A 21,438-nucleotide genomic window follows, 5' to 3' on the forward strand; every position below is an offset into this window, starting at 1 on the left:
CCCAACAACCTTAGAAACTACAGTTCTGGTACATGCATGCCACTGTCAGATGTATCAGAACAATTTTCGCTTGTAACTTCCGACTCGTTCCTTTCTGGTACGAGGTCCGTTACCTGGAATCGAGACATTTATCCTTCTCCATCATGCTAGAATGTCAGCAACATCATCACAGAATCACCTTGTATATACATACAGGCACGGGCGCTTGTAACTTTAACGCTCTGTAGCGTGGCTGGATGACGTTCCCGAACGCGGGTTTCTATGTATAACTTGAGCTACTAAGTCACCTCTACAACGTTCGCCCCTGGTAGCTGAGTGGTAAGAGCGCGATGGAATGTCATGCCTAACGGTCCGGGTTCGATTCCCAGCTAGGTCTGAGATTTTTCTCCTCTCAGGGACTGGGTGTTGTGTTGTCCTTATCATCATCATTTCATCCCCATCGACACGCCAGTCGCCGAAGTGACGTCAGCTCGAAAGACTTGCACCCGGCGAACGGTCTACCCGACGGGAGGTCCTAGCCACACGGCATTTCCATTTACCTCTACAACCTCTAGAAGTGTGTAACATGAATATGTATACAGGATGTAAATTTTCTGGTGACATACTAGAATAACTCGAAAAATAAGCTTCACACGAAAAAATGTGTTGAATCCAAATTTGATTATTTTCGAGGGAGACATTTGCTGGGAATGGGGCGGAAGGCAACTTTAAAATTTCAAATGGGAACCCCCAGTTTTTTTATTGCAGTATCAGATTCTACACAAAAAAACTACGTACATTTTGACTTAAAAATTTGTTTTGATTCTTGGTAGTTGGCGCTGTAATTCAAGAAAATCCAAGTTCTCATTTTTGCGTGGGGAAATGGTTACGGACAAATAAAAAAATACTTATTTACTTCGTAAATTTTGATTCGCCAAAACTAAAACTCTCCCTCTCTCCCCATAGGGTGGGGTTTGAGAGAGAGGAATTAGAGTTTTACAGATGTTGACCCAGATACTCGTATCAGTTTTTTCCGCATCCATCGTAACTGGATTTCACTTATTGAAGATTTTTCGAATGAACCTCGCCCTGGTGTTCAGTGGGGTAGCGAACATAACTGACGCCCGGGACGACACTTCATTGCCCCCCACCCCCTCTTTATCGGCGCCCGAGGCACAACACTTCATTGGTGCACCCCCATCCGTCCAGAAACGCATATAGTAATATAATGTACAGAACTTATTCTGGTAATAATGTGGCTCTGACCACTATGGGACTTAACATCTGAGGTCATCAGTCCCCTAGAACTTAGAACTACTTAAACCTAACCAACCTGAGGACATCACACACATCCATGCCTACCCAGTCATCACGAGGCAGGATTCGAACCTGCGACCGTAGCGGTCGCGCGGTCGCAGTCTGAAGCGCCTAGAACCGCTCAGCCACACGGGCCGGCAGGTAATAATATGTTTTCCGGAAAATCTTGTTTGTCTTGGAGACCATTTGTTGCCCATCTGCAAGTGACACCCGGGGATTAATAGGTAGCCATGTCACCCACCCCCTCCCCCAACCATGTCACATCCCCCCCCCCCCCCCTCAACCACGCCGCACCACTCCCCCCTCCCGTCTTTGCTATGACACTGCCGGTATTTCGCTTACCTGCGATTTGTTCTGTGTTGTCTTTCCGCGTGAAGTCGATCCGTCCGCATTCTCCTAGGTATTTTGTGGAACTAACTGCTTCCAGTGATTGTTCTAGAATCGTTAAATCATCGAGTAGTGGGCGTTTCTGTCTATGTACACGCAGTACGTTACATTTGTCAACATGCCCCAAGCGCAGATCAGGAGGTCTTCCAGACTCTCGTTGCCGGCTGTGGTGGCCGAGCGGTTCTAGGCGCTTAAGTCCCATAGTGGTCAGAGCCATTTGAACCAAGACTCTCGTTACAATTTTCTAGGGTTGCGGCTTCTCCGTGAAAGGTCCCACGGAGTTATGGACGCTTTGCACAAGTCAGTAACCTGAAGTAACTTTCGCCTGTGAAGGTTTCTTTCTGCAGCCGATGCCTCCCTGCCCGCCACAGTGACTCGCATAGCTGCATCTGATCAGCAAGTGGCGAATGCAACCAGCGCCGGCGTGAGTCAGCTCCGGGGTCGGCCAGGAATCCGGATGTAGTCGCCGCTCACCGCTTCTATTTTTAAGCGGACCAACTCTCCCGTAGCTAAGCTGGATTAGCAGTTCCCTACTGCGGCCCGCGTTTCGCAATCGAAGCATGGGGTGTACGGGCGGGTACTTGACACATTGTTCAAAGCCGACGCCAAGACAGACGCAAGCACCGCGGCGGGCCTTTATCTCTGATGTTAGGTAGCCGTGGAAGTCCTCTAACACAACAACGGCTTAGAGGACTTCAAAAACTAAGCTACACGTCATTATGGCAGGCCAAGTAACTTATGTTGATAGTTGCCCTACACTTCAAAGTGACTCAGATACATGGTCAGCGGTGGCTCGTAAAGGTGTTCACAAATTTTTAGATTCAGATCAATTTCAGAGTGTGAAATTAATAGCAACTCTAATAGTAACGTGTACAACTTATCTAATGAAAGAAAGAATTGTTTTTGTGGAATTTCGTTGTTTTGTACATAATTGCACTACTGGCCATTAAAATTGCTACACCACGAAGATGACGTGCTACAAACGCGAAATTTAACCGACAGGAAGAAGATGCTGCGATATGCAAATGATTAACTTTTCAGAGCATTCACACAAGGTTGGCGCCGGTGGCGACACCTACAACGTGCTGACATGAGGAAAGTTTCCAACCGATTTCTCATACACAACCAGCACTTGACCGGCGTTGCCTGGTGAAACGTTGTTGTGATGCCTCGTGTAAGGAGCAGAAATGCGTACCATCACGTTTCCGACTTTGATAAAGGTCGGATTGTAGCCTATCGCGATTGTGGTGTATCGTACCGCGACATTGCTGCTCGCGTTGGTCGAGATCCAATGACTGTTAGCAGAATATGGAATCGGTGGGTTCAGGAGGGTAATACGGAACGCCGTGCTCGATCCCAACGGCCTCGTATCACTAGCAGTCGAGATGACAGGCATCTTATCCGCATGGCTGTAACGGATCGTGCAGCCACGTCTCGATCTCTGAGTCAACAGATGGGGACGTTTGCAAGACAACAATCATCTGCACGAACAGTTCGACGACGTTTGCGGCAGCATCGACTATCAGCTCTGAGACCACGGTTGCGGTTACCATTGATGCTGCATCAGAGACAGGAGCGATGCGATGGTGTACTCGACGACGAACCTGGGTACACGAATGGGAAAACGTCATTTTTTCGGATGAATCCAGGTTCTGTTTCCAGCATCATGGTGGTCGCATCCGTGTTTGGCGACATCGCGGTGAACGCATATTGGAAGCGTGTATTCGTCATCGTCATACTGTCGTATAACCCGGCGTGATGGTATGGGGTGCCATTGGTTAGCTGGCCAGTGTGGCCGAGCGGTTCTAGCCGCTTCAGTCTGGAACCGCGCGACCGCTACGGTCGCAGGTTCGAATCCTGCCTCGGGCATGGATGTGTGTGATGTCCTTAGGTTGGTTATGTTTAATTAGTTCTAAGTTCTAGGGGACTGATGACCACAGCAGTTAAGTCCCATAGTGCTCAGAGCCATTTTTGAGCCATTGGTTACACGTCTCGGTCACCTCTTGTTCGCGTCGACTGCACTTTGAACAGTGGACGTTACATTTCAGATGTGTTACGGCCCGTTGGTGTCGTCGTCGTCGTCGTCGTCCCCCCCCCCCCCCCCCCCCCCCTCAGTGAACCATGAACCTTGCTGTTGGTGGGGAGGCTTGCGTGCCTCAACGATACAGATAGCCGTACCGTAGGTGCAACCACAACGGAGGGGTATCTGTTGAGAGGCCAGACAAACGTGTGGTTCCTGAAGAGGGGCAGCAGCCTTTCCAGTAGTTGGAGGGGCAACGGTCTGGATGATTGACTGATCTGGCCTTGGAACACTAACCAAAACGGCCTTGCTGTGCTGCTACTGCGAACAGCTGAAAGCAAGGGGAAACTACAGCCGTAATTTTTCCCGAGGGTATGCAGCTTTACTGTATGAGGAGGTATTGAATAGAATTGGGGAGAAGAGAAATGTGTGGCACAACCTGACTAGAAGAAGGGATCACTTGGTAGGACATGTTCTGAGGCATCAAGGGATCACCAATTTAGTATTGGAGGGCAGCGTGGAGAGTAAAAATCGTAGTGGGAGACCAAGTGATGAATACACTAAGCTGATTCAGAAGGAAGTAGGCTGCAGTAGGTACTGGGAGATGAAGAAGCTTGCACAGGAGCTGCATCAAACCAGTCTCAGGACTGAAGACCACAACAGCAACGCACGACCCGTGGGTCTAGCCTTGATTCGATCCCTGCGAAACCCTACATTTCAGCAGGATAATGCACGACCGCATGTTGTAGGTCCTGTACGGGCCTTTATGGATACAGAAAATGTTCGACTGCTGCCCTGGCCAGCACATTCTCCAGATCTCTCACCAACTGAAAACGTCTGGTCAATGGTGGCCGAGCAACTGGCTTGTCACAATAGTCACTACTCTTGACGAACTGTGCTATCGTGTTGAAGCTGCACGGGCAGGTGTACCTGTAGACGCCATCCGAGCTCTGTTTGACTCAATGCCCAGGTGTATCAAGGCCGTTGTTACGGCCAGAGGTGGTTGTTCTGGGTACTGATTTCTCAGGATCTATGCAGCCAAATTGCGTGAAAATGTAATCACATGTCAGTTCTAGTATAATATATTTGTCCAATGAATACTCCTTTATCATCTGTATTTTTTTCTTGGTGTAGCAATTTTAATGGCCAGTAGAGTACTTGTATCGCTACAGAGTGTATCAGCTGACAACGGAGCCGTGGCAAGTAATTGCAAGCGGACTTTATGTGCTCGCCTTTGTTTTCTTTCTTTTTACTAGAGTGTGTGTGGATTTTGATGGCGGCCGTTTTCTCCGTGTGCCCGCAGCGGAGCGCCTGAACGAGTACATCTCGCGCTACGAGCCGCTGAGCTACGACCGCGCCGAGGTGCACCGGGCGCACTCGCGCGTGCGCCGCTCGGCGCCGCGGCCCGGCGTCCACCCGCTGAGCATCGAGTTCGAGGCCCGCGGGCGGCGCTTCCCGCTGCGCCTGCGCCGCGACACCGCCGCCTTCAGCGACCGCCTGCAGGTGCTGGGCTCGGCGGGGCAGCCGCTGCACGTCGACACCGCCCACCTCTACCACGGACACCTCGCCGGTGAGTGCTCGGCCCCCCTCTCCGTACGCCTCTTGAACCGCCACCTCTGTTGTTGTGGTGGTCTTCACTCCTGAGAGACTGGTTTGATGCAGCTCTCCATGCTACTCTATCCTGTGCAAGCTCCTTCATCTGCCACTACCTACTGCAACCTACATCCTTCTGAATCTGCTTTGTGTACTGTAGTTGTTAATAAAAAAGAAAAAGAGAAGAAAAGGTTGAAAATGTGGGAAGAAATGGTGAGTAAAAATGGGTTTTAAAAATCGTTAATGATCGTGAAAAAGGGAAAAAATAAAATGCAAATCGGACTTCGTATTACAGAAAAGTTATCGGACTTCGTGATTCGGAAAAGCTATTGTTGGGGTGGTCCTTGTGGCGTTTCTGAGAAAAAGTCAAACCAATTTCCACTACAAAAGTTATTTGAAAAAAGACAGAATAACAAATGTGACTAACAGGGGGAAATGGCGTAGATAAGAGTTCATTCTTTACCAGGTTAACATGTCTTCTTTCGTGCGGCTTCCAGGTCCTCAAAATCTCCTACTTCATTTCTGCGTGAAAAGTCTGCTCCGAAATCTTGCAGTAAGTTTCATTGTCCAGGCATTCCTAATGTATACAAAACCGTCTTGATATTAAATACAATTTATTTTACGTTGCTTCCCTCCTCCAAATGTCGTAACAACTTCCACAATATGTCTACACATTAATAAATTTATTTTCGTCTTCATCAGATCACGTCTGCATTAAGCTTGCGCTCTCGAGAGACAATAAAGACGGATAGAAAAAAAAGAGTTACAATTTTAGTATTTTCACTGCCGTCGAGCGCTCATAGCGCTGCGACGGTATAATTTATGTCTGAGGGAACGAGTGTAGCGCGGCGAAATTCAAAAGTCCCGCTACAGTACTCATCTCTTGGTCTCCCTCTACGATTTTTACCCTCCACGCTGCCCTCCAATACTAAATTGGTGATCCCTTGATACCTCAGAACATGTCCTACCAACCGATCCCTTCTTCTAGTCAAGTAGTACCACACACTTCTCTTCTCCCCAATCCTATTCAATACCTCCTCATTAGTTACGTGATCTACCCACCTAATCTTCAGCATTCTTCTGTAGCACCACATTTCGAAAGCTTCTATTCTCTTCTTCTCTAAACCAGTGGTTCCCAACAGGTGGCCCGCGCATCCCTAGGGGTCCGCGAGCTATGACAGAGGCGTCGGCAAGATGCTATTAGGATAAAAAATATATTAAATATGAAAACTTCCTGGCAGATTAAAACTGAGTACCCCACCGAGATTCGAACTCGGGACCTTTGACTTTCGCGGGCAAGTGCTTTACCATATGAGCTACCGAAGCACGACTCACGCCCGGTCCTCACAGCTTTACTTCTGCCAGTATCTCGGAAGAAGTTTCATATCAGCGCACACTCCGCTGCAGAGTGAAAACCTCATTCTGGAAACATCTCCCAGGCTGTGGCTAAGCCATGACTCCGCAGCATCCTTTCTTTCAGGAGTGCTAGTTCTGCAGGGTTCGCAGGAGAGCTTCTGTAAAGTTTGGAAGGTAGGAGACGAGGTACTGGCAGAAGTAAAGCTGTGAGGAAGGAGCGTGAGTCGTGCTTGGGTAGCTCAGATGGTAGAGCACTTGCCCGCGAAAGGCAAAGGTCCCGAGTTCGAGTCTCGGTCCGGCACACAGTTTTAATCTGCCAGGAAGTTTCATATCAGCGCACACTCCACTGCGGAGTGAAAATCTCTTTCTGGAGATATTAAATATATTTCGTATGATACTCATTTGTTATGTTTTTAAGGAGTCTGTTGTACTAAACACCCAGATTTGAAGACAAAGATTTTGCGCAAAAATCAAAAATTTAACAATAACAATGATAGCTAAATTCAAAAAGTTTTAAGCTCAATATTTTTTTCAATAATAAATATGTCAATTTTTTTCTAAGTACCACAAATAGAGAACGTATAAAAAGACTCTTAATTGGCCTTTTTTAGGTACTTGGTACTGTGATACCACAAGGTACCAATCATGCTCGATGAGGGGGGTCCTCGAGAAAATTTTGGTGGGAAACACTGGTCTAAACTATTTATCGTCCACGCTTCACTTCCATACATGGCTGCGCTACATACAAATACTTTCAGAAACGACTTCCTCACACTTAAATCTATACTAGAAGTTAACAAATTTCTCTTCTTCAGAAACGCTCTCCTTGCCATTGCCGGCATACATTTTATATCCTTCTTACTTCGATCATCATCAGTTATTTTGTTCCGCAAATAGCAAAACTCCTTTACTACTTTAAGTTTCTCATTTCCTAATCTAATTCCCTCAGCATCGCTCGACTTAATTCGACTGCACTCCATTATCCTCGTTTTGCTTTTGTTGATGTTCATCTTATATCCTCCTTTCAAGACACTGTCCATTCCATTCAACTGCTCTTGCAAGTCCTTTGCTGTCTCTGACAGAATTACAATGTCATCGGCGAACCTCAAAGTGTTTATTTCTTCTCCATGGACTTTAATACCTACTCCGAATTTTTCTTTTGTTTCCTTTACTGCTTGCTCAATATACAGATTGAATAACATCGGGGAGAGACTACAACCCTGTCTTACTCCCTTCCCAACCACAGCTTCCCTTTCATGTCCCTCGACTCTTATTACTGCCATCTGGTTTCTGTACAAATTGTAAATAGCCTTTCGCTCCCTGTATTTTACCCGTGCCACCTTCACAATTTGAAAGAGAGTATTCCAATCGTATATCGTTGCAAATCTTCCTCCTGTCAACGTAGTTTCACCTTTGGAAATAAAATAAAAAAAAAACTTCTGCAAGCACTTGACGTCGAGAGTGTGGAGGATGAGGCACCAACAGGGATGAATGTGCAGGTGCTTTATCGTGAGGCAAGAGCCATGAATTGTCTCGCGACACTTCAGGCAGTTTTCATCTCTCCTTTCCTTGCAGGCAGCGCAACACGTCCCGATAGTACCATCGATTAACAGTTTGTCCTGTGGCGCGAATTAGTGATAACCTTCCCGACATGAATGTCGCCGGTAGACGTCGAAGGGCGTCCTGAACGCGGTTTATTTTCCGTCCGGCCATTTTCAAACCGAGTAGCCTTCCTGGATCATTTGTTGTGTCTTTCTAAAGGTTTCATGTCCGAAAGAACAGACACGATATCCATATAAGTATATACACTACTGGCCATTAAAATTGCTACACCATGAAGATGTGCTACAGACGCGATATTTAACCGACGGGAATAAGACACTGTGATATGCAAATGATTAGCTTTTCAGAGCATTCACACAAGGTTGGCGCCGGTGGCGACATCTACAATGTGCGGACATGAGGAAAGTTTCCCACCGATTTCTCATACACAAACAGCAGTTGACCGGCGTTGCCTGGTGAAACGTTGTTGTGATGACCCGTGTAAGGAGGAGAAATGCGTACCATCACGTTTCCGACTTTGATAAAGGTCGGATTGCAGCCTGTCGCGATTGTGGTGTATCGTACCGCGAAATTGCTGCTCGCTTTAGTCAAGATCCAATGACTGTTAGCAGAATATGGAATAGGTGGGTTCAATAGGGTAATACCGAACACCGTGCTCGATCCCAACGGCCTCGTATCACTAGCAGTCGAGATGACAGGCATGTTTTCCGCATGTCTGTAACGGATCGTGCAGCCACGTCTCGAACCCTGAGTCAACAGATGGGGACGTTTGCAAGACAACAACCATCTGCACGAACACTTCGGCGACGTTTGCAACAGCATGGACTATCAGCTCGGAGACCATGGCTGCGGTTACCCTTGAGACACTGCATCACAGACAGGAGCGCCTGCGATGGTGTACTCGACGACGAACCTGGGTGCACGAATTGCAAAACGTCATTTTTTCAGATGAATCCAGGTTCTGTTTACAATATCATGATGGTCGCATCTGTTTTTGGCGACATCGTGGTTAACGCACGTTGGAACCGTGTATTCGTCATCGCCGTACTAGGATATCACCCGACGTGATGGTATGGGGTGTCATTGGTTACACGTCTCGGTCACCTCTTGTTCGCATTGACGGCACTTTGAACAGTGGACGTTACATTTCAGATGTGTTACGACCCGTGGCTCTACCCTTCATTCGATCCCTGCGAAACCCTACATTTCAGCAGGATAATGCACGACCGCATGTTGCAGGTCCTGTACGGGTTTTTCTGGATACAGAAAATGTTCGACTGCTGCCGTGGCCAACACATTCTCCAGATCTCTCACCAACTGAAAACGTCTGGTCAATGGTGGCCGAGCAACTGGCTCGTCACAATACGCCAGTCACTACTCTTGATGAACTGTTGTATCGTGTTGAAGCTGCATGGGCAGCTGTACCTGTACACGCCATCCAAGCTCTGTTTGACTCAATGCCCAGGCGTTATGAAGGCCGTTATTACGGCCAAAGGTGGTTGTTCTGGGTACTGATTTCTCGGGATCTATGCACCCAATTTGCGTGAAAATGTAATCACATGTCAGTTCTAGTATAATATATTTGTCCAATAAATACTCGTTTATCATTTGCATGTCTTCTTGATGTAGCAATTTTAATGGCCTGTAGTGTAATTATAATGACGCTTGGCCGTCGTCACCGTGATGGTCTGATGTCAAGGCGAGTTAAGCGCTAGGTACAGCAGTGTGATGCTGGTCACAACGGGCTGGCGTACTCGGGTACCCCGTTTTTAAGCGATGCCGGCCGGCGACGCAGGCGCCGTTTCCACAAAGTCGGCGTAGAAATACTTTCGCCCACTGCCGCAGTGCGAAGTTAGCCAAAGGTCACCACCGACACACAGCGGCTCCTACACCCCATTTGCATTCATTTCCCAGAACGTGTGTCCGTAATGAACACTTTAGCAGTGCGGGTCTCTGGTACAGGGCAAACCGTGCTGCCAACTGCCGGCTGTTTGGTGAGTAAACGAGCCAGTTGCTCTCGAGCTCTCAGCTGGCAAATACATGCGCATCCATACCACGCTCTGTGACGTAGTGTTTCGTGGCTGTGTGGGAGCGTGCAGTAGGAAAAAGACGGTGTAACTTCGCTAGTTGCAGGTGTGCTACGAAGGCGGATCTCTTGTTTCAGAAGACCCGCGTTCGTATCCCACGCCAGTCGTGCTCTTGGAAGCTATTGGAACAGCCCCTGAGATCACCAGACAAAATACATCCTTGGCCAAAATATTGAGCACCGTGGAAATTTTTGACGCATGCGGTGTACATACTGTTGTTGTTGTTGGCCGCGCGGGGTTAGCCGATCGGTCTAGGGCGCCGCAGTCATGAACTGTGAGGCTGGTCCCGGCGGAGGTTCGAGTCCTCCCTCGGGCATGGGTGTGTGTGTTTGTCCTCAGGATAATGTAGTGTGTAAGCTTAGGGACTGATGACCTTAGCAGTTAAGTCCCAAAATATTTCACACACATTATTTTGTTGTTGTTGTTGTTGTGGTCTTCAGTCCAGAGACTGGTTTGATGCAGCACCCCATGCTACTCTATCCTGTGCAAGCTTCTTCGACTCCCAGTACCTACTGCAACCTTTGCAAATTTTCTAACTTACCTGCCCGGTTAAGGGATCTGACATTCCACGCTCCGACCCGTAGACAGCCAGTTTTCTTTCTCCTGATAACGACGTCCTCCCGAGTAGTCCCCGCCCGGAGATCCGAATGGTGGACTATTTTACCTCCGGAATATTTTACCCAAGAGGACGCCATCATCATTTAACCACACAGTAAAGCTGCATGCCCTCGGGAAAAATTACGGCCGTAGTTTCCCCTTGCTTTCAGCCGTTCGCAGTACCAGCACAGCAAGACCGTTTTGGTTAGTGTTACAAGGCCAGATCAGTCAATCATCCAGACTGTTGCCCCTGCAACTACTGAAAAGGCTGCTGCCCCTCTTCAGGAACCACACGTTTGTCTGGCCTCTCAACAGATACCCCTCCGTTGTGGTTGCACCTACGGTACCGCTATCTGTATCGCTGAGGCACGCAAGCCTCCCCACCAACGGCAAGGTCCATGGTTCATGGGGGGGATACGGAATAAGAAAGTCGTTAACAGCTAGGAAGAAAAGCTCTATAGACCTCACTGCTGAGTTGCCTGAAAGTTTTACGAAAACAATATCTGCTTGCATATGCTTAGACGACTTCAAGAAGCTGGTCTAAAATGCTGTAAAGCTAGGAAGAAGCATAGAAAGGCATGGCATGAGTGGGCCCTAAACCACCAATCACCGAACAGGGTTGGTAAAATATCATGTGGTCTGACGAAGCAAACATCCAGGCGGGTTTGTCTACTTCATGCTCTAAATGCACATACCAGTTTGGGTAGAAAACAAAATGTGTTAATTTAGGAACTCATCAAAGAATTCTTCACAAAATTTATTCACATTTCAGAGTTTAGGTACACCGGGTGTGACCTACGTCCGTAGCCTGATGGGCGAGGAATATAACACAGAGTTTGAGGTAGTCCTAGGGTGACCAGATGCAATTTTTTAAAAAAGAGGACAAACAGCTTCAAAAGGGAGGACAAAGGAAAGAAAGAGGACACATCAAACGGGTCAACTGCAGATGAGGATAGCACGCGTCATCTTTGGACAAGTCACGTGACTGCCGGGAATTACCGGTAAAACTAGTAGTTAATTGTTATTGGTGGTCAGGTGGTGATTCCTAGAGCAATATTTTTTATTTTTAATTAAAATCATTGATTGGGGTAACAGGGTGGCATCACTTGTTTTTACATTTACGCCTAGTTTTAAGATTTAACAAAGACGGCCGCCTAAACGACACTCCTGATTAGCTACTTTCATGTGACTTGTCCAAAGCTGACGGATGGTATCATCATCATCTGCAGTATTCCCCATCAAACATACGTTCAATTTTAATAAATGAGTTTATTATTTCTGAGTGGCAATGTGATGTTCAAGATCTTGGCCACATGTGCAAGAAATTTAACATTTCAGTGACAAAGCAACATGCATTTCGTTTTCTAGCGTTCAGTCAGCCAATAAGATTGTGTGTTTCTGCCGGGAATTAAAACTAGTTGTCAATTGTTACTGATTGTCAGGTGGTGATTAACTGAGCAATAAAAAAAAATTAAAAACATTGATTGTGGTGACAGTGTGTTGTCAATTGTTTTGTTATGTTAACAACACGGAATTGTTAACAAAGCGAAAAACGTAAGGTCTTTCACCTCCCTTCATTCGACGCACCGCTACCAACATCTACAATTCAAGCAGCGGCTGACGACATGTAAACTGCACTTTAACCTTCCGAATACAAATAAATTGAATGACTATGAAACAATGAAATAAAACCATGACAGTTAATCTGTCGAGTTATTTATTACCTTTATTGGCCACTCACTGAGACGTACTTTCCAGCTCTACATATCTTACATTCCGCTTCAAATTGATTTCTCCCTTTCTTGAAAGCCGGATAATTGCAGGAAAGGACATAAGAAAACGTACACTTTCGTTTAGGTTTAGTTAACTCACTCGGTTAAAAATTACACTCACAAATCACACGTGTACTACAGGAAGCCAAGCCAATACAAAGCGAAGATACGAAACGAAAATTTTAAATAATCGATATTTGCATTCGCTTATAGGTCGATCAACGATAACATCTACGATCCTGGTGGCACCTGGCACCTACTAACACCGCCATCGTAAATGTTTATCACGAAGGCTGTGCCAGTAGTTAAAGCATTTAAGAAAAGAGCAATAGAACGGGACGAATTGTAAATTTAACTGTATTACGCTCAACTTTGCGAAAACGCCGGACACTGTAAAAATCCGCCTGTACCACGGACAAAGAGTTAAAAAGGGAGACAAGTCCGGATTAATCCGGACGTATGGTCGCCCTAGCCACAGTCTAACAGACTGTGCCCTAGCAGTCCCTACCGTAAAACGTGGCGGAAGAAGCGTCATGATTTGGGGCTCTATAAACGCTGCATGAGAGGGCCAAATGGATTCCCATAAAGTACATAGAAGTCCTAGAATCTGCTTTGCTGCCATCTTTTACAACACTTTTTGGCGATACGAATACGGATGGCGTTAAATTCCAGCACGATAATGCAACCTGCCATAAATCTGTCCACACAACTACTTGGCTTCGGGAAAATCGAGCTTCTGGACTGACATGCCCAATTACAGGAGATGAACCCGATAGAGCAATAGATAGAGACAGAAAACAACAATAGACAGTGCTTTTCAAAGTGTTGGAAACCACACTTGTTAAAACTGCCGCTCTTTTTGCTATGATGGAATGCTGAGTAACCATGCTGCAGTATACTGTGCTTAAAGAAAGTTAGTGTAGACATTTCCCATTGTTCTTGACATCTAGGGTAACAAGATCCAGGGCAAAGGTTAGATGTGAAGATTTGAGGAACAGTTTCTCAGAAGTAACATTTTCTGTGTTGGGCACTGCTGTTTGCTGCAGCTATTGACTCTGTTGTTGTTTCGCAATACTATGTTTGGGTTGTCAGGCTGCAGTCCGTACACTTGTAACTAATATTCGTTGTTGTTTCATTTATCAATAAATGATATTATGTAGATATCATAATCTAGGAGAAACCATAGAGATGATGGAAACACAGATTAATGTAGTGTAATTTGAAATTACTTCTATTGACTACACTGCTGGGAAAAAAAAAATAGTACAGCCTTTCAGAGATTTCCAATTCACTCAAGATTTATTGTTGAAACAGTACAATCGAGAGCATGAATTGCTTAAATTTACAGATCAGTAGCACAAGTGGTTTTCAGGTACCAGGTATGAAACCATGCTGAAATACCCATTTAGTACATGAGGTAGCCTCCAAGGGTGGAAGTGCAAGTGCTGACTGTGGCACAGTGAATACTATCCTGGGATACACTATGCCACACCTGTTTGACATGTTCACATAGTTTTCTAAGAGTTGTGGGTTGACGAGTCACTTCTCGTCCCATCGTGTCCGCACATGCTCCATTGGAGACAAATCCAAAGACCGTGCTGGCCGGGGAAGTTGCTGCACGTCTTGCAGAGTGTGTTGAGTTTCACGGGCACTGTGTCGGCAGCATTATCGTGTCTGAACAACACACCGTGCCCCTGTTGCAAGAACAGCAAAAGAATGGTTCTAACAACATACCAAGTGCTGGTTAGTGTCTCCTACAGAAACACCAAGGGTTAACAAGACTTGCAGCTTACCGCAACCCCAGACCGTAAGGCCTGAGGTGAAGCCAGTGAATCTTGGATGAATGCACTGTATGAGACAATGCTCCTAGGTTGACGTGGTATGTACAAATGCCATCACCTGAATGCATGCAGAACCTGCTTTCATTGCTGAAGACAGTGGTGCTCCACACCATATTCCAAGCAATCCTCTGATGGCACAAGTTCACTCACGCACATTGATGCTGTAGTGTGAATGGAAAATGGGTAGAACTGCTGGTGCCTGTAGTCCCATTGCTACTAACCAGTTTGCTACAGTTCATGCTGGCGCATCTGGGTTCACAGCCATCTTTTCTGTGCTCTGGTAACTGTACAATCTGCCAAAGCCCTTACAGTACGACGATCCTAGTGCACATCTGCTGCGTGGACATCCTGAACCTTGTTTACGGGTTTGAGAATGTTTACTAGACCACCGATATCAGCACCATTGCACAACTGGTGTAGCATGTCCAACTTGTGTGGCAATTCCCCAAAATGTTCATCCTGACACTCAAAAGGCCACAGTTCTTCCATTTCAAACTGGCTCACTTGGCTGCTGGGAGCATGGAGCATGTCTTACTTCACATCTTTGCACCACACTGAACCTTCTGGCTGTGAGCACTCCCTAATAAAGGGTAGACTCAGATGTTATCTGTCCACTGTGTTACCTGTTGGCAGACGGCATGGAAACCATTATCAGTACGTTTACTGTCCTCCAGGTGTCATATGCTGTGATTGGATCGAAATCGGTATCATCTCTCCGGGTGTAGTAATTTGTTTTTCCAGCAGTGTATTTTATTAATTATCTGTCATTAATATGTTATACATTACAAGTGCTTGAAATGACCACAAATAAACATAATATATTAGCAAGAGAACGATGGTTTAATTCAGAGCAGCTGCTTGCTTACTACTAGCGTGGCTGCATTGACAACTGTCGTAAAAGTGAGCTACTTTCATGCTCTAAGGGCAGAGCTCTGTCAGTACTGCTGCATGAAATGCTACTGAGAGGAGTCTTTAGTCTTCAGATCAAGATTATTTGATGAAAGTATAGTTGTATAATAAATATCTTTCTTCTTCTTTTGAATATGCACAGAATTTTCCAGTCATATTTTATGCTTTCACGCTGTTACTTATGGACCTTAACATCGGACTGTAAGACCTTGCTGTGAACTATAACTGAGGAGGCATTACCTATGTGACAATTAGTGTAAGCACAGAAAACCATGGTTGATCCAGAACTGACTTTTTTACGTTTAATTTTAAGAACAAGTAAGAAGTGCATGTACTGTGAAGTGAGTGCAGTAATTCCAATCTGTTTAAACATAGCTCTGGAAGATATCCAAGACTCTCCTTATGTGATATTATTTTACCTTTCTTTCATTCAGCTAATACTATATGTGTTTTAGATGCATTGGGGTTGGGTTGTTTGGGGGAAGAGACCAAAAGGCAAGGTAATCGGTCTCATCGGGTTAGGGAAGGATGGGGAAGGAAGTCGGCCGTGCCCTTTAAAAGGAACCATCCCAGCATTTGCTTGGAGCGGTTTAGGGAAATCACAGAAAACCTAAATCGGGATGGCCGGACGTGGGATTGAACCGTCGTCCTCCTGAATGCGAGTCCAGTGTGCTAACCACTGCGCCACCTCACTCAGTTAGATACATTGCTCAACAGTTTTGTAGAACAATAGAAAATGAAAGTGTGTAAATGACTTACAATTTTGTTTGGCACCCATTCTGTGAGGAAAGACTTTGAAGTGAAAGAACTTGATGAATGCCTACACTGAAATGAACCAGTTATTTCATAGTGGAATTCATGACTGATATTCTTCTGTCTAAATTTATCTGTAACTTTGATGTTATAATATACTTCTGCACAAAAACAGTCTAGTAATGAAGTTATGACCTTTTTTAATGTAAACTGCGTGTAATTGTGTGCAGTGCAGCTGGGATGGCATGCAGAAGGTAGACTATATAATATTCGCTTTCCATTTTGTTTCAGGTGAACCCAAGAGCCACGTATTTGGCTCTGTCATCGATGGAGTGTTTGAAGGCAAGATATACTCGCCTTCAGACGGTGCCTTCTACGTCGAGAAGGCGCACCACTTCTTCCCGTCGGGACACAACGACTCCATCCACTCTGTGATATACCACGAGGCAGATGTCGAAGACCCTTACGAAAGCCAGCGCACAGGTGAGTCTTGTGCCTGTCATTCACCTCAGCATTGATTGAATGCCCTACATGTGCTCCTGTGCATTGAAAATACATATAGCAGTAACAGTAAACAGATACTGATGTAATGGACAAAAAAATATAAAAATGCTAGCATGTCTGTATTTTCAAAAAGTTTTTCTCTGTTTGGACAACATACACTTTTAGATAAGGGATCTTGATTTGAAACAGCATGATTAACACTTATGTTAATGAAACATTAATTTGCCATCCAATTTACATCTTGGAAGATGGTATTCTGAAACCAAAAGTGACCATCATGTGCCATTGTGATAGTCAATAGATACATTGAAAAACAAGTAATCACAGATTTCTCCTCAGACGAAATGTAAATTTTATGAAAAGCTCATCATTGTCTTACCAAAATGGTCTTGCATTTTTATATGATGATTATATGCTGTCTCAAACAGTCTGTGTGGTACTCCCACGTACACTGCTTGCGCTCGTATCTGTTGATTGAATGTTGTTTGACTGTGGAATGCTGTTAATGGGACATTATAGGTGACCAAATGCTAGGTATGGAGTAGAGATTTGTGTGGGCCAGAGACCTGGACATTATGAAAAACAACAAAAGAAGGCAGACACCACTGGAAATATGGGTGTGGTTGAAACTAGAGGGTGTGAGTAGTGAAGACAGAGTGAGGAACAAGGAGAGTTTGGAGAGAACAGAAACTGTAAGGAGTAAGAATGGCTTAACCATGTTATCAGAAGGCTGTGTTTACTCAGCAAACAATTGAAGGGATGGAGAACTTAAAGGGTGGCGGAGAAGAAAAAAGGTAACCTGGAAGTGAACAGAATACAGCAAGGCAACGAGAAATGGAAAAGTACCATGCCTAGACCTGTCACAAGGTAGAACAAACAATGATTGTGGTGTCTTATTCTTGGACTAAAGGCAGAACTGAAAGTGAAGTGCCCCCTATTACAAAGCAGAATGATCGACCATAATTAAAAAGTGTCTGATGCACCAGTGGAAGTAATTTCTTTGGAATGAACTCCTCATTTATGTACTTCAGATTTTGGGTGTTTGTGTTGGCTGTGGTCAGTTTATTTTTTCTGTATTAGTAATATATGTCATACAAAACAAGTGGCAAATCTATCACACAAAGTTGTATTGGACTATGACTACCATGATAATCACCGTGGTAGTAATTAGCATGCTCATTATCACTGTTCACCACAACCATCATCATCATTCTAATGATTATCACTATGATCATTACCACCACCAACCACCATAATTAACATCACTATCATGATTGCCGCAGACACTATCGTGATTGTCACCACCACTATCGTGATATCCTTCTGCCTTTGCCTGCGCAGTTGCACATCTTCCATCTCAACCTAGTGCCATTCCAGTCCTCTTCATTCAAGATCCTGTTTCACTTGGATGATTCTCCATATCTGCCCCTACCCCTTCAAAGCTTGTGGCTCCTGTACATATTATAGCACTTGAGACCATGGTTCCTGAGACGTTGTACTGATTATGCCATAACTGAGTACTGCTCACGTATCTGGGATCCCCTTCAGGTTGGATTAAAGGAAAACATTAAAGCAATTCAGAGGTGTGCTGCTAGACTTCTTAAATGCAAGTGTTACGGCAGTGCTACAGGAAGCCAAGTAGGAATCCGTGGGACTGAAGAAGACAACAAGTGGAACCCTTTTTAAGGTCCCCTTTCATAATGGAACCACTGGTCTGTTTCTGTAGTATGTTTTAATGGAACATTATGTAAATTGCTTATCTCCAAAAAAATGAGGATTATTTCAGACAACATTTATTTGCTTCAAAAAGTAATTTCAAAATGTACTCAGATTTCTTTAAATAACTTGAATTTAAAATAACATAAACTGAACTTTTAAATTTACTGTTTAATGATATGATGGTACTGGTTCTTATTTTCGGGGATATACTCACTGTTAAGTATTGTAGATGAAAACTGAGCTATCATGACAGATTTGGCATCAAGTCTGTCGAGTATTGATTTTATGTTGCCATGTTAGCTGAGAACCCTGCTCTGCACATATGTGTAGTTGTATTGAGTATTGATTTTATGTTTCCACGTTAGCTGAGAACCCTGCTCTGCACATATGTGTAGTTGTCCAGTGATAAAAGCAGCAGCACAGTCTTTTGTAACAATTAAAGATATTCGTATTTTAAACTTTGCCAGAATTCTGTTAATGACATTAATTTAAATTTTTCTTCCACCAATGAATAGGGTATTAGTTTGCACTCTTCTGCTTAGATGTTTGAAGGTCGTGTATTGATGATAAATAGTGTTTCAGTCTACAATACATTTTAATATGCAGTCTGCTCTTCATTTGGAAAGTACTGATGATAGATGACAAGAGTGATATGGACTGTTCTGGATACAGATGCTCTGAGAGACAGACGATGTTGATCATTTGAATGGCCTGTTACAATCTTGCCCCTTGCAGTTATTCCCTAATAGTCAACTTTGCCATCTGTGAGGCTGCTGTCTGGTCTCTGATGAATACAGCATTATTGACTGTCGGTAAACCATTGCCACTGTCTATCCAAATTATAGGTGGAAGATAGGGTTAGTTGTAATTCTGTGTTTTTAAGTTACCTTATTGAATATCATAAAAAAGGCACATTTGAATGATCTCTGTGGAACCCTGGGTTTCGTGGACAGAGAGTAATAAACACTGTAGTAGATAATAAAGTGACATATTTTCAATATTGAAATCCCTTGCAAAGACAGGTGAAATGGCGTACCTCCAGTGTTGTTAACATTTGAAGTATTTGAAGACTGCAAGAGAGTTGAGACAATGTGGCTGTATGCTCCAGATACAGAGCATGAGATGGCTGGCCAGATGAAGAGCTTGTCTATTCATGCTTGTTACCTTCACCCAGCTGGCCATCTCTAGTCCTTGTTTTTGTAATCTGCCGTGCAACGCAGAAAGAAGAGAAAAGGAGCTGTAGAAGGCTGTTTGTTCTGCATATTACTCTCCACGGCAGTGTGGCAGTTCACTTTTGGGGAAATTTCGGTTGCGTAAAATGAAGTGCTGCTGGAGCCGTGTGGAACATTTATATTACTTCCTCTTGGGTAACTGTGAGATCGGCCAGTACTGTGAAATGGCCTGTTTCTGTGCTAGCAGCCTTGTTCGTTGTTTCAATGCTGTAACAGTTCTTTATGTGGCATTTATGGTAGGGTTTTCCAAAAATATTTTCTCTCTCACATGGTTTAAAACTTAATTTGTTTTATCTGCACCAATGTTTGACTGAGTTCCATCCTTGATGCAGGGCTGCTGTAACCACGGTCTTAAACCATTCACTTCAATCACCTTGTAACATTCCAGTCTTATGGTTACCACCCCTGCATCACGTATTACTTGATCAATACTCTTTTATCTCCAGTTATAATTAAATTAAATTACTTTTCGGTAATAGGAAAAAGGCTTTTAGAAGAGTGATACCAATACCAAACAATTGTAGTTACAATACCCTTTGTACCATAAACAATCAAAATCAGATTCAGGAAATAAATATATGGAAAATGTTTCGATAAAAGAATAATATATTTCCCTAACTAACAAAATATAGATAATTGATCGTTTAGCATTGTTAGAATGCTTATTTCTGCAATTTCAATATTAACGTGTTTTTTTTGTGCGTTTAGAAAATGTCTTAGACTTGTTCTAGCAAAGTAGGGAATATTATAGAGTGTTTGATAATGATGTGAAACTATTTCATATTATAAATTATGTTTTGCATTATTATAACCAGTAGTGCCTCGAGTATTGTTAGGGCAGATGAGTGTTGGACCCACTAGAGGACACATCTGTGAGTACAGTTGAGATAAGTTGTTGGTGCATGATTCAGGTTTGGATTTACAATAAAGCAGCTCTTGTGTTGGACATTGTCGAAAACAGTATATTAGTACAGTCTAGTGATGGATTATTTCGGAGTGTTAAACAGTTTGATTTAATAATGAAAAAGGCAGAATGATACTTTATATTCGTACTTTGTTGAGTATTACCGTTGAACAATGCAATGGACCTCACACATGCATTTCTATCAAATTACTGCATCTGAACTATTTAATATCACCAGTGTAGTATGTGCTACCATTGGTTAGCTGTAGTAGTAACGACGAGGGTTATTACATCGAAGATTGATCATGAGCTCCTAAGATACGGGTTTTGAAGTGAATAAATCTACGTGCTTACTTTACTTCAGTTGTGGCCTACATCATTGTAGTGAAATCCATTATGGTAGCCTGTATTTACTGAACAAGCATATTTTAGCTCACGTATGCAGTCATCGAGGGACACCAAAGACAAGATATTCACAGGTATTTAAACCATTTTTAACTACTCACTAACCGGTGAGATGTTACAACCTTCCAGATCTTCTCTTCATAAGTCCCTAACAAAATTACTAAGATCACTGAGAACATACGATGTAAAGAGAAAATTTTATCCTAACATTTTCTGAGGCCTAATAAGACAGCTGGTTTTTTTCTACTGAGAAAAATGAAATTTTCTTATGAAAGTGACCACTGAGCTGAAAATGTTTATAACTAGTTGAGAATCTTGGCAGTGACCAGATATTTATTTGTGATTCTGCCCGTCTTTGTACTCAAGGAATTTATTTTTGATTTTTAAAGCTTTTTTGTGTACAACATTTGAAGTAGTAGAATAGGTTACATGAATGAAGAGCTTGTTTGCTTCACTAATGTGGCATTGAGCTACACAGAGTGGGCCATATGAAAAGCAAA

General features: G+C 44.0%; 1 protein-coding gene across 2 annotated transcripts in view; it reads left to right on the top strand.

The window, feature by feature from the left end:
• LOC124718643 (disintegrin and metalloproteinase domain-containing protein 10) overlaps positions 1 to 21,438 on the top strand; it is a 543,247-nt gene that overhangs the window by 472,008 nt on the left and 49,801 nt on the right. For both annotated transcript variants that reach the window (XM_047244269.1, XM_047244270.1), the window contains exons 2-3: positions 5,007 to 5,273; positions 16,466 to 16,657. In XM_047244269.1, coding sequence (XP_047100225.1) covers positions 5,007 to 5,273; positions 16,466 to 16,657 — 459 coding nt within the window. The remainder of the gene's footprint in view (positions 1 to 5,006; positions 5,274 to 16,465; positions 16,658 to 21,438) is intronic.

This window comes from Schistocerca piceifrons, chromosome 10 (genome assembly GCF_021461385.2).
Source record: "Schistocerca piceifrons isolate TAMUIC-IGC-003096 chromosome 10, iqSchPice1.1, whole genome shotgun sequence".
Classification (NCBI taxonomy): domain Eukaryota; kingdom Metazoa; phylum Arthropoda; class Insecta; order Orthoptera; family Acrididae; genus Schistocerca; species Schistocerca piceifrons.